The 12,859-nt window shown below is 42.8% G+C and overlaps 1 protein-coding gene across 1 annotated transcript in view; it reads left to right on the forward strand.

Moving 5' to 3' along the window:
• TFCP2 (transcription factor CP2) overlaps positions 1-12,859 on the forward strand; it is a 33,933-nt gene that overhangs the window by 19,101 nt on the left and 1,973 nt on the right. Inside the window, exons 5-13 of the mRNA XM_035103132.3 lie at positions 422-528; positions 2,596-2,748; positions 4,812-4,922; positions 7,513-7,601; positions 8,434-8,482; positions 8,850-8,943; positions 9,533-9,623; positions 11,405-11,508; positions 12,007-12,149. Coding sequence (XP_034959023.1) covers positions 422-528; positions 2,596-2,748; positions 4,812-4,922; positions 7,513-7,601; positions 8,434-8,482; positions 8,850-8,943; positions 9,533-9,623; positions 11,405-11,508; positions 12,007-12,149 — 941 coding nt within the window. The remainder of the gene's footprint in view (positions 1-421; positions 529-2,595; positions 2,749-4,811; positions 4,923-7,512; positions 7,602-8,433; positions 8,483-8,849; positions 8,944-9,532; positions 9,624-11,404; positions 11,509-12,006; positions 12,150-12,859) is intronic.

Genomic DNA, 12,859 nt, shown 5'->3' on the forward strand with positions numbered 1-12,859 from the left:
GTGCACAATGCCTACATTTATTTATATATAGATTCTCAATTCCTAAATTTTCCTGAAATAGGTTACCAGGGCAGTCCAGAAGCAGCTTACATAGATAGTGCCTCAGTTTTATACTGTAACAGGTATGCTGGTACCTAGATTTTTGCCTTAATTAATTAATTAACATCCTGTCTTCCATCCTGGAACTCAAGGTAGAATCCATGGGATTCACAGTTGGTCACCCACATAGGGACTGACCAGACCAAAGTTTGCTTAGATTCAGTGACGTCGGTGCATTGCGTGCCTTCAGACTGTACCCTAAATTACCCAGTCTTCTAAGCTCTTGGTGCATTATTTACTACATCAGTCCCTTAAAATTTTGGTGGGCTTGCCATTACTCTCCTAGCCTTGTTCTAAAGGGTTGGGCTTTTGTCTTCTGCAGATATTCCAATGTCCGTGGGTATAATCGATCCCAGGGCAAACCCCACACAATTGAATACTGTAGAGTTTCTGTGGGATCCTTCAAAGAGGACTTCCGTATTTATTCAGGTAAATCAATATTACATGGGAGGTGTTTCTTAACTGTTCTCTCTGGTTAGGTCTGTAGCAAGCAAGATAGCTTTGAGATTTGCTGCCATCAGTTTTGATGGATCTCTACCGCCATATACCTGATACAATCACCCTGTCACTCTTCCAAATTAATATATTAGAGGAATAAAGTCCTCTTTTTCTGCGGGGTGTTCCTCTAAATATTCTTGGGTCTCCTTCTGCGTTTCTTACTTGGATATGCTTGCTCTCAGTGAACCACTGAGTACTATTACAAATTCATAGCTGCCAGGCTCAGATTTTAATTGACATTGTTTTAAGTGTCAGCACTTTGCAGCAGAGCCAGTGAAAAAAGTCAGTTCATGGGTACCTGGGGATTCTTTCAGCTCCGGTGAATTGCTGATGAAATGGCTCAACAAATTGTAATCTCTACTTGGGAGGCTCACTATAATGAACTTGGAGAACCCTTGAACTAAAGAGTAATGCTAATTGTCCTTGACAAGAATAAAGCGGAATTCTGACTGCCAAAACTGACGGGGAAAGCTACCATTCATTTCAGTGCTGCGAGGGTGTTGAACACTGAGGTGCCGGAGAAGGGTTCTGATAACTGGCTTTAATTTGGTTTCTCTTACTTCAACTGCGGTGGGGGGCAGGACAAATGTTGGCAAAGTCGAAAGGGAGCAGACCCCTTCAGAAGCCCTCCCATCTAGGATGGTGAGTCAACCAGAATGAAGCCACACATTCGAGACTTATTTCTAGGGATTTTTTTTTATTTGATCTCTTATCTGTCTGTTGGAGGATTAGGTCAATATTACGATTTCACTAATCTTTGTGGCTTGTTGAGGTAGGTCACATTTAGAGGCATGGTGCCAAACCTATGAAGTGCTGAAGGTCACCTGCAAAGTCCAGTGGAATAAATGGTGTGTATTCAGTCCATTCTGGACAGCACTGTCTGGTTTTGATTTTGAAAAATAATGTTTGCTGGTAATCCAGGGGTAAACAGTGTAATGCCCTCTGGATGTTGTTGGACTACAACTCCCTTGACCGTTGGCCATTCTGGCTGGGGCTGATGGCAGTCGGAGTTCAACAGCATGAGTGTATTGGCTACCTCTTATGTTAAGCCATATTTTCCCCCTTCAGAATAAGACTTTCGGTTGTACTGAGTGGAAGCATTAGCCTATTCAAATATTAAGGGCATCTAGGAAAAGGAAAATAACCCAGGCTATTTTCCTTGGACCGCCCCAACATGCCTTTTGGGCTCTGTGGGCTTGGTGCAGGTTTAACTAAGATTACAAGATCGAAAAACGTTATGGTACTGGGAAAACATCCTTCCTCCTTGGGCTTGCTGCTCTTCACTTCTGATCAAATTCTCTTCCCTTTTCATTGTAAGCTGTGGTTAGCAGGTAGCTTCTCACTGCAGTTAGTTCAACTTGATGCAGTTAGTGCTCAGAAGAGGAGAGCATACACCCAAGGGGAGAGAGGGAGGGGCTCTGCCATGTGCTCCCAGTCTAGAGATCAGCCCTAAGTAGGAAATGCCTGCTGGGTGTGATTGCAGTTCATAGATCTTGCTGAGAGATAACTTGGGAGTAAACATAAATTTTGGAATATAATTTGAAAAGCAATCAGTAACTTTGGTTTTCTCCATATTCTAGGATCCCACAGACCAATCCATAATCCTTGTTCTCCTCTGCTAGCATTTTCCATTGACAAGTTATCTCTTTCTTTCTTTCTTTCTTTCTTTCTTTCTTTCTTTCTTTCTTTCTTTCTTTCATACTTATGTAGAGAAATTATAGATTTCAGTTGTGCTGAATTGCAGAGCACAATATCGTTTCGTTGCTTCTTCTGGCCTGGCTGCTGATGCCCCCTGCCCACGGTTTGATTAAAAGCCAGAGAGCAGGATGTACTCCTTCCTGTGTTTGAGAGCTTTGTTTGCTGTTGGAGTCCCCAGACTAGCTGGTATCCTACGCTATCACTTTCCTGGAATAATGGTTAAACTGTTCATGTGCACCTTTGTTGTACAAGCAGCAAGCCTGGAGCCTGGAGCATCTCTGTGTCTGTTTCTTTTCACAGGTGCACTGCATCAGTACAGAGTTCACTATGAGGAAGCATGGTGGCGAGAAGGGTGTGCCATTCCGAGTCCAGATTGACACTTTTAAGGAGAATGAGAATGGGGAATACACTGAACACTTGCATTCTGCCAGCTGCCAGATCAAAGTCTTCAAGGTATGTGTGTCTTTTAGTCTATGCAGTGCATACCACCCACCCCATTTACTCAATTTGTGAATTAAAACCTGACTTTCTTAGAAGAACTTTAATGTTGGGGTATGTATTAGTATCCTTACCACCTGTAGCCGTTCACCAGCTGGTCCCAGGCAGGTTACAACAATTTAAAATTCAGTATTGAACCCAGATAAGTCAAAGTATACATTAATTGACACATGTAACTTTATGATGAGATCTCCATAACCATCAGCTGATATTTTCCTTTCCTTTCTGAACAGCTACTAAGCTCTGTATTTCCTTCATGGTATGTTTTGTTACTTGAATTAAAAAAAAATCAATAAAAATATTGATTTGAAAGACAAATTACAGTCCCCAGAATAGGGTGGGTCCTGAAAACACAGATTTTGGGTGTCAAAGATCAGAGTTAAGAGGTGCCTTTATAGCATTCACCAAAAGTTGTATCATGAAGCTGTCAGATGCACCTCTGTGGGAGGGAAATCCACAACTTAGGGGCCGCCACAGAGAATGTACTCTCGAAGTAGGACTCTGAGGAGGACATAGTCTTGTCTTCATAGGCAATAAGCATATCCGCCACCTTTTTTTGTTCAATGTGCCCATTGTGAGACCTAGCATTAAGACCTATTGGTGATATACATCAATTATATTATTGTGCTTACCCGAGGCAAAATAGCATTGGATATTTCTGAAGGGTGCTATTCAGGAATAAACAGGCCTTGATGATGACTTAGTAGTAGAGGAATGTTTGGGGGAACTAAAACCACAGGTTATGCCTGCATATGCACGGTATTAGGAATAGCTGCACTTAAAAACGGTTTAGTACACTACTTTTCCTTAAGGCATGTGAAACTGCATTGCAGCCAATATTAATGTGTTGGATTGGAGCAGTTGCTTATATGGATGTTTTAGGGCCTAGCTGATTGGCCAGGTCATCCTGTAGAAAAGCTGAGCCAAAAATCACTGTAGAGGCAGGGGAACTCTTGCCAACATCAACCTTTATCTCCTCTCCCTCAAAAGTTCCCATTGGCATGTGATACAAGAGCTCCAACGTACAGATAATAAATGTGTGGAATTAGCCTAAAACGTGTGCAGTATGTGATTATTTCCTACAAGAAAAGTTGTCATGCTTCCTTGTTTGAGAAACTCTGGAAAGGGCTTCAGTCCATTTTGAAATTCCAATCTTCTTAACATGATTTCTGAGAACCAAACTAGAGATGAACGTGGCAAATGCACTTTCCTTTAAATCCAAGTCTGTCTCATTCAATCACACAGAAAAAAAATGGGGGGGGGCAGGGGGACATGTTGTTTCAGAGCAAAAGCTTTGTGTGCATATTAGGGGAGGTGAACTCCACACCATGTCCACTATTTTTTGTAGCCTCTTCCCCCATTCCCCTCGCCAAAGCTTCTCTCTGTCCATTCACTTCTAATATTGGAGTTAGGTGAAGATACAATTTCCTGAAGGTGGGCTGCCCCTCATTCTCTTACATGTTTTTATGCGTAACTGAACAGACCTCACAATGAGACTACAGCCATAACATCTAGTTTGGCCCAGAGTCCCTCAGAACAGCATAAGTAACTTTGGGGATACCGGAAAGTGAGGCTTTTGTATATAATCCCTGTCCAAAGTGAGCACTTCTGATTACTGCTACCTATAGGTATTCAGGCAGATTTATAGGTGTTTTAGCTAGATAAAAATCTGCAGGGCTTCAGCAAGAGAATTCAAAGTGCAAGAGGAGCAGCAGAACAGGTTTTTCATGTTTGCATGAATTTCCAGAATGAACTTTTAAGCTCTTGTAGGGGAAATGAGTATCTCCCATCCACCAGCTCACTTTTCTCTTTAGGGGTCTGTTGCCAGTTTGTTCCCTTGCCAGGATCACTGAGAAACATTTCATTTGTATACATAAATGTATTACTATGTGTGCATGTATGTATTACACACTCACACATAAACCTAGTGCTGTCCTTATCAGCTGAGAAGAACTTTGGCTTAGTGCTTCCTTTCCCTAGATCCCATGCTCTGGTTTCACTAACATGTTGGTTTCCAGCCCAAAGGAGCCGACAGAAAGCAAAAGACAGACAGAGAGAAAATGGAGAAGCGAACACCTCATGAGAAGGAAAAGTATCAGCCTTCATATGAGACTACAATACTTACAGAGGTAAGGCACACAATGTGAGTTGTAGTATCTAGAACAGGCATCCCCAAACTTCGGCCCTCCAGATGTTTTGGACTGCAATTCCCATCTTCCCTGACCACTGGTCCTGTTAGCTAGGAATTATGGGAATTGTAGGCCAAAACATCAGGAGGGCTGCAGTTTGGGGATGCCTGATCTAGAACCTCTGTTTTTGAACAAAAAGCCATTTAAAAGGCTGGCGCGGGTGGGCTGGCTTACTTACAGGTAATATGCTTGCAAAAGTTCACTCGGAAACCCAAGTGTTAGAATGTTTGCACCAAGGTACAAGACATGGCAAAGGTGTGATTGGATGGCGTTGTCTGGCCAAAGTAATGGACACTTGCTCAGAGCCATTGTTATACAGCAAGTACCGAACGACGCAAGAGTATGCTCTAATACCTTAGAATAGTTTCTCTTCCTGGTCCTGTGGCCTCTGGGCACGTTTGTTTAAACCAGGAGTAGGCAGCCTAAGGCCTGGGGGCCGGATGCGGCCCAATCGCCTTCTCAATCCGGCCCGTGGACAGTCTGGGAATCAGCGTGTTTACATGAGTAGAATGTGTCCTTTTATTTAAAATGCATCTCATGGTTACCGGTATTTGTCGGGCCTGCCTGGTGTTTTTACATGAGTAGAATGTGTGCTTTTATTTAAAATGCATCTCTGCATTATTTGTGGGGCATAGGAATTCATTCAAAAAAAAAATTCAAAATATAGTCCGGCCCACCACATGGTCTGAGGGACAGTGGACCAGCCCACGGCTGAAAAAGGTTCCTGACCCCTGGTTTAAACAGCAACGAAACCAAAGCTGCAACTCTATGGGTTTTTGTGTGGTCAATGTCACAAATAAATAAAAGTGGGTGGCAGCTGTGCATGTAGTGTTGACTGCAACATGCTCCAGGCCATCAATCCCTGATGTGCAGATGTTACATGTATAAATACCAGCAATTCACTTTTAACCTGACAAGTATATGAAGCACCACATGAGTAAGGTTTTTGTTACACACCTGACCTCATGGCCCCAAGTCACTAATGGATATGAATCCATGCACCATGAGTAAGGATGAGTTGAAAGTGTGTTGGAAAAATACCACTTTGAAATCATCCCAACTCATACAGTATGTGACTCTAGCTGCAAAGGTTGTTCTTCCAAATATATCAGCTTCAAATGTATGATCTTCATACAAACAAAACAAATTCAGTTGGGTTCTTCTTAATCCCTCACGAATGGCTAGGATTATAGAGCAGCAGTGAGCTTTAATATTTGACTAATTTTCTGAATAAACGTCTCCTGTAGCATTCAAGAAATGATCATTTTAGTCAGGACTGTATGTGTGTGTTGTGGCTTCAACCTAGAATAAACAGCTACACTGTGTGCACTTACAGTTGTGCTCAAAGAAACAAGGTGCACTTTTTTTCTTTTTTCTTTTTTTGCTTACCAAGGACTGAAGCAGTGGCTGAGGACTTTGAAATACTGGATCTTCCTTCATAATAGAGCCCTATCTCCTAACTCTCTCCTTTACAGCCTTCTAAGTTATAGTATAAGCTATAACCTATCACTGACTTGCAGGAGAAAGTTGAACTCAATAGGACTAAAGATAACTGATTTTGAAAACGTTGACCCCAAAGAAGTCTGGAAAATTATTAGAAAGACTCTTATAGGGAAAAGCACCCTCTACTTACTTGAGATGGCGGGGCGCAGCACCTGCTCCCCATTACACCTGAACCTCCCAATGTGTAGAGAATTTAAAGGGGGATATATGGCAAACTTGAAGAGTCAGGAAGGGTGCAGGCTCTTCATGTTGGCTAGATTCAACGTGTTCCCCTCTATGGAGACAGAAGGAAGATATCTAGCTCTCCCCAAAACCGAACGTTTATGTAAATGCGGGAAGAATGAACCAGATACATTGGACCACATTTTCTTTTCCTGTAATTACGGTATTAATGCGAGAAGACGATTGCTGGATGCTTTGCAGGTGGATGCATCGATCGCAGCAATGCCAACTATTCAGGGGTTATTGTCAGATAATAATGATGGAGTTACTTTAGTGGTGGCTGAGTTTTTGTGCTCGGTTTACGCAGAGAGATTGGGCCACTGTGGAGAGGACCAGGGGATGCTAATTGAAAATTGATATATTGCTCTAAAATACTAATTCAATTAATATGTATTTTATTTCATGAAGTTTATAATGTGAATGTTTTACTCATAATTTTGTTCTGAAGCTTCTGAATTTGTCATGCCTAATAAAGGTTATTGATTTGACTGAAGCAGTAAAGGAAATGGAGGTTTTACCTTATTTGACACATGGAGAAGGAAAGAAGGATGGATTTCTTGTGTCCTACATAGATCCCTCCCCACTCACTACTGAAAGATTTACTCTGGTATATTTTAGCTGGCTGAGACATCTCTTCCACATGTTCTTACATGTTTCCATGTGATTTTCCACAAGCACAGAGGCTAAAATCCTTGACATGCTACAGGAAATACATGGAATGCATGCTTTATTCCACAGGAAGCAATTTTGAGGTTCGGGACCACAATGCTTGTGAATATCTCACCATTGGATTTTTCTCTTCCAGTGTTCTCCATGGCCTGAGATCACATATGTCAATAATGTGTCATCCCCAGGCTTCAGCAGCTCCCACAGCAGTTTCTCCATTAGTGAAGGGTAAGTCTGGGCATTGAATTTTTTCTGGTTTTTGCCCATTTAGCTTTCCTAATACATTTTGGTCACTTTCCTGCATCTGTAGCCTGTAGGATTGCAAGTTGACAAAACAAATTACTGGCATGTTTTCATCTTGTGCCTTTTCATGTTAAAATAGGGGGAAAGTGGCTTCTGACAAAATTGTGGCAAGGAAGGGAGATTGCTAATTCTCTCTCTCTTGCTTGTACTCCTTTGTAGAAAGGCAGAAAGCTTCAACCTCTCTGCTGTACACCCCTGGGTTCCTTCTCACTCTTGAGTACAAATTCCACCTTCCCTTACTCCATTTGCTGGCCAACTTCAAGCAAAGGCTGAGCATGCTATAGTTATAGATCAGCTTTGGGAAACCCTTGGCCCTCTAGATGTTGCAAATATTTGATCTTTTTTTATGTTTTATATATGCTGTAAGTTGCCCAAAGTGGCTGGGGAAACCCAGCCAGATGGGCAGGGTATAAATAATAATAATAATAATCTCCCATCAGCCCCAGTAAGCATGGCCAGTGGCAACATCTAGAGGGCCAAAGGTTCCCCACTGCATGCTGTAGCTGTTATGCACTAAGCAGGGGGTTGGATTAGATTACCTACAAGGTCCCTTTCCAAATCTATGAAAAACCACCCTGCGGGGTCCCTTGGCCTGTCTCTGGTCCCCTTCACCATGGTTAAAAGATAGGCTTTGCTGAGTCCACACAAGCCCTTTGATTAAATATGCTAGAGGAACAATTCAAATCACAGCTGATTTGGAGACAAGCAGAGAAAAGCAAATACCAACTTCCTTCTTCATTTCTTATTTTAAAAATAGAAACGGGTCTCCAAATCACCAGCCTGAACCTCCTGTTCCCATTACAGATGTAAGTCTCATTCGTATTTTGTGTTTCATTCCTCTAATGTTAGACAGTGGGGTTGTCTCTGAGTTAGCAGGCTAACACTTCAGGGGACTGAATGTGTGGCTAGCTGTGAGAAGGTAGTTCTTTCAGTCTCTTGTATTAGGTTATCTTGTATATTTGCACTGTGTTACTTTTTATTTTATTCCCTTTGTCTTACACTATTGACGTTATATCGTAAGCTGCCTTAGGATCAGGAAACTTATGAGGGCTGGGCCAGAAACTGGAGTAATGAATGACCTACTGTGGGTGCAAAAGACTGTGGGTGCAAGTCGTGTAAGTTGTCTGTGCTGCTCTTGCAAGGATGCATCAGGTTTCCCTCCCTCTATCATAGAACCTCCTGCAGACATCCACACCTCAGGAAGCTCAGCAGTGGCTGATCCGGAACCGCTTCTCGACTTTCACACGGCTTTTCACCAACTTCTCAGGTAGTAGCAAGAACTTTCTCCCCATTCTGCGACATCACAAGGGGGCTTCAGCATTTGGATTCCTCAACTTTCTTGTTGATTCCTCAGACAATTTATTCTGCTCTCAAGCAAGCTTCTTAGAAGCATCTTCTGGGGGTTGTGAGCTCTTTGACCTGCGGATCTTCTGTTCTGTCCGTTTGCCCCTGCCACCGTGACCGTAGGAACACCTTTTTGCAGTTTGCCACTGCTAATGGAAGCCAAACCAGCTCTGGCCTCTTAGAAGGGACTCAAGTGTACTGTTTAAGTTGTGGTGTGTGTAGGCTTAATGAAATCCACCACCATGTAAACCTCACTAGATTTATATAAATCATACACCTCCTTTAACCTTTAAAAAACAGTATGCAAGTGAGCTATCTAGGGCCTCTTTCCATCTTCATTGATGAGAGCCCTGCTTAAAAGCAGCAGCAGACACCCTAGATATGTGTTCACTGAGTCTGAAACTCGGGCATCTCTTTCATTAGGTAGTATTATGTAGAAGGATTTGTGTGGAAATATGAAGTCTTCTATGTTTAAACATATGTACCTCTGTTTTTCTGTTTTTCGATCCTAGGGGCAGATTTATTGAAATTAACCAGGGAAGATGTCATCCAGATATGTGGTCCTGCAGACGGCATCAGACTTTTCAATGCTTTGAAGGGACGGTATGTATCATCTAGGCTTCCTTTAAAATGGTTTGGGCTTTTAATGTGCTGTACAGCAGAATTTCTGCTTTTCCAGTTTAGGATTTCCATATTTTATATTTTATTTTGGCACTTGAAAACCAGGTGGCATGAAGTGCTTACTTTGGTCTGCCCTGAATATCCCACCTTTCAGCTTTATTGAATGACCCTGGGTTCTAGAATTACAAAACAGAGAAAGGCTTCTCTGTATACATACAATGCAGTTTTAGACACTTAAATCATGTTCCCTCCTTACTCACCTTTTTTCTAAGCCAAAAAAGCCCCCTACATTTCCTGTTAAGAGAACTGCTCTGGTCCCCTGACCATATTAGTTGCTCTCATCTGTACTTTCCCTTCCCTGGCAGTCCCGTTTGTTCTTCTTAGATGTGGGACAGGTGCCGTGCTGTATCCCTCCTCCCAACCCACCCACTTTCATGCTTGCAATTTCTACCTGGCTTATCCTTAATCTACAACTCATGCCTCAGTAAGACGGATGGGAACTTCAGACACTGTGGGGGTATCCTGTAATAAGATCAGATGCGGCAGACTGACACAAAGCAGCTACCAGGTTTCTTGGGCACCTAGGAATATGAAGTATATATTGCACATAGTACAAGACTGGAACTCGACTAGAAACATCTTTGTTTCCTTTCAAGGTGGTTTGGATATGGATGGATGAGAGCACTTCTGTGGCTCCTTCATTAAATAAGTCTTGCTTCATTATTTCCTTTGTGAAATAGATATGCAATTGTTTGATTCTGATCTTTCCTCCTGCCCCCTTGAGCTGGAGAGGACTTGTGCTCTGCTGTTTCTTGAGTGATTGTTAGCTGGTCCCTCAAGTAAAGAAAGCAAATGTTGGCCAGCTCCCAAATCCACAAGAGTTAGGCTTCTGGCAAAGGTCAGCAAGAGGTGCTGTGCTAATAGCAAATCATACCATGGAGTTAATGGACCAGTTCTGATTGTTCAGATAGTAGTGTTTGGGTATGGGATGCAGTGAGTGAGGTGTAGAGTTGCCCTGCTAAGGCAAAAGTTCCCTGTTTTGCAACATTTTGTGTATTTTTAAGGTGTTCTCTGGCCCCCTTTTCTTTCTGTACCATGTAGCCTGTGTGGAACCTTCTTTCCCCTTTTCTGTCCCCTCTTAGTGCATATGCTCTTTCCTGTTCACTAGCACAAGCCAGCACCCCACCTCTTTTTATTTCTCCACCTCCACTCTTTCTTTCTACCCAATTGAAGAGAATGCTATCTGCACTGCAACAGGCCTCTCTGCACAACAGCTCAGTGCCCTTCCGTCCCCAGCCACCCTTCTGCAACAGCATACATGGGTTTCACTTCCCCAAGCAAAGTCCCTCTGGATTGGGCAGTCTGGCAGGTTGTGACAGACTGGGGGAAATGGTGCCATCTCCACTGCACATCTCTGATTCCAGTGAGGAGCAGTGCACAATATAGATGAAATTGTCTTCTTCCTCCCTGCCCCCTTTTTTGGGTTTTTGTACAGTCCTATGCTTTTTGATGGTTGTGGAGCAGGCATGCGTTATCCACCAGTGGGAAGTTGGAACAGACCTAGGAGGTCTGTAACATGGCCTCCCCCCCCCCCTGCATGCCCAAATTGGCCAAGCAGAGTTGTGAAACATTTTACCAACTTGTGAGTGCTGTTGAAGTGCTTCTTAATCAAATTATTCAGCTCTTTCCTTTACTCTTCATGGGCCTGTCCTTACAACATTCTCTGTTAACTCTGGAGTGCTCATGTCTTATTTTCTCCCAAGGATGGTACGGCCAAGGCTGACCATCTACGTCTGCCAGGAGTCGCAGCAACTGAGGGAGCAGCAGAAGCATGAAGATGGGGATGCAGCCAACAATACTTTCTATGGTGAGAACTTGAACTTCAGGAAAGAAGCCTAAGTGTCTCTTTTGACTAATGGACCCACAGGCTTTTGCAGTGGCAGCACTTCCAATACCAAACCAGGAAATGCTTTGGTAGCTCCAAATAAGTAGGGGTACAATCTTCAGTCCAGCCTTCCCCAATCTGGTGCCCTCCTGATGATGATAAACTTGTAGGCCTCGTGGAAATGTCCATGACATGTTTCTTAGGCAGCAGATTCTGCTGGAAGAAGTGGATTAGGAGACTTGCTCAAGCAAGCTTTAGTGGCCAGAAAAGAGTGTGGATTTATTTTTAATCTTACTGAGAATACTGTATAGCTGAATATGTTGATTGCCTTAGCGTCTTAGGAGGATGAGGTAGGTTAATATAAATATATAAAGGGAATACAGCACTACTCTGAATGTAGGTTAGTCAACGGCTAATTCCTGCTGAACTTGTTGCCTGACTGAATGTGCTCCTTGCCAACAACTGTTCTTACTTCTTCAGTGTACCATGCCATCTACTTGGAAGAATTGACAGCTGTGGAACTGACAGAGAAAATTGCCCAGCTCTTCAGCATTTCCTCTCAACAGATCAGCCAGATCTACAAGCAAGGTCCCACAGGGATACACGTGCTCATCAGTGATGAGGTAAGAGTGACCCAATAGTCTGCTGAAACACTGGGAACAGATGTGGGAGTTTAAAGTATCATTGCAGGCTCAGCTCTGCTTCCAAAAGTGTCTCCACTCCTTTGAAGTGGATGCCTTTTCTCATCACCGTACAATGTCTGTCACCTGTAGTTTCAGAGTAGACTGAGCAAGCAAGATGTTGCAGTTTTATACAGCTCTACTTAATTGTCCATTGACTTACTGAAAAACACAACAGCAAATACCATTGCTTAAACGGGGAAAATAAATCCCCGTTGAGTAATACTCTGTGTTTGTGTGTGTGTGTTTTAAAATACTGTTAAACCAAAGTAGGTACTAGTGAGGTAGGAGAGCTGGAAATAATGCCAAGATATTTCACACCTGTCAACCAATGTGCCCCTTTGGTTTCAGATACCGGTAGTACATGAGTAGATGAGTCTAAAAAGCCCTGGACACAAATTTTCATGGCCCTCTAGCTGTTATGGTGGTTCATTTAACCAAAGTAATGTATATAGCATTAACTCTGGAAGTGTATACTCAATTCTGACCAAACTAAGCCTCCTAGGAGCCAGAGGAGACAACATTATTGTGCTCTAGGAGGCTTGCTTTTCTCAGTGAAGTCCCTATTGCTAAAAGGAAGGAGAATTATTTAGATGGTCACATTGCTTGAATTCGCAGTTCTTTTTGAGTAATGCCTGGAGCCCTAAAAACTT

The sequence above is a fragment of the Zootoca vivipara genome, chromosome 2 (assembly GCF_965207765.1).
Source record: "Zootoca vivipara chromosome 2, rZooViv2.hap1.1, whole genome shotgun sequence".
NCBI lineage: Eukaryota > Metazoa > Chordata > Lepidosauria > Squamata > Lacertidae > Zootoca > Zootoca vivipara.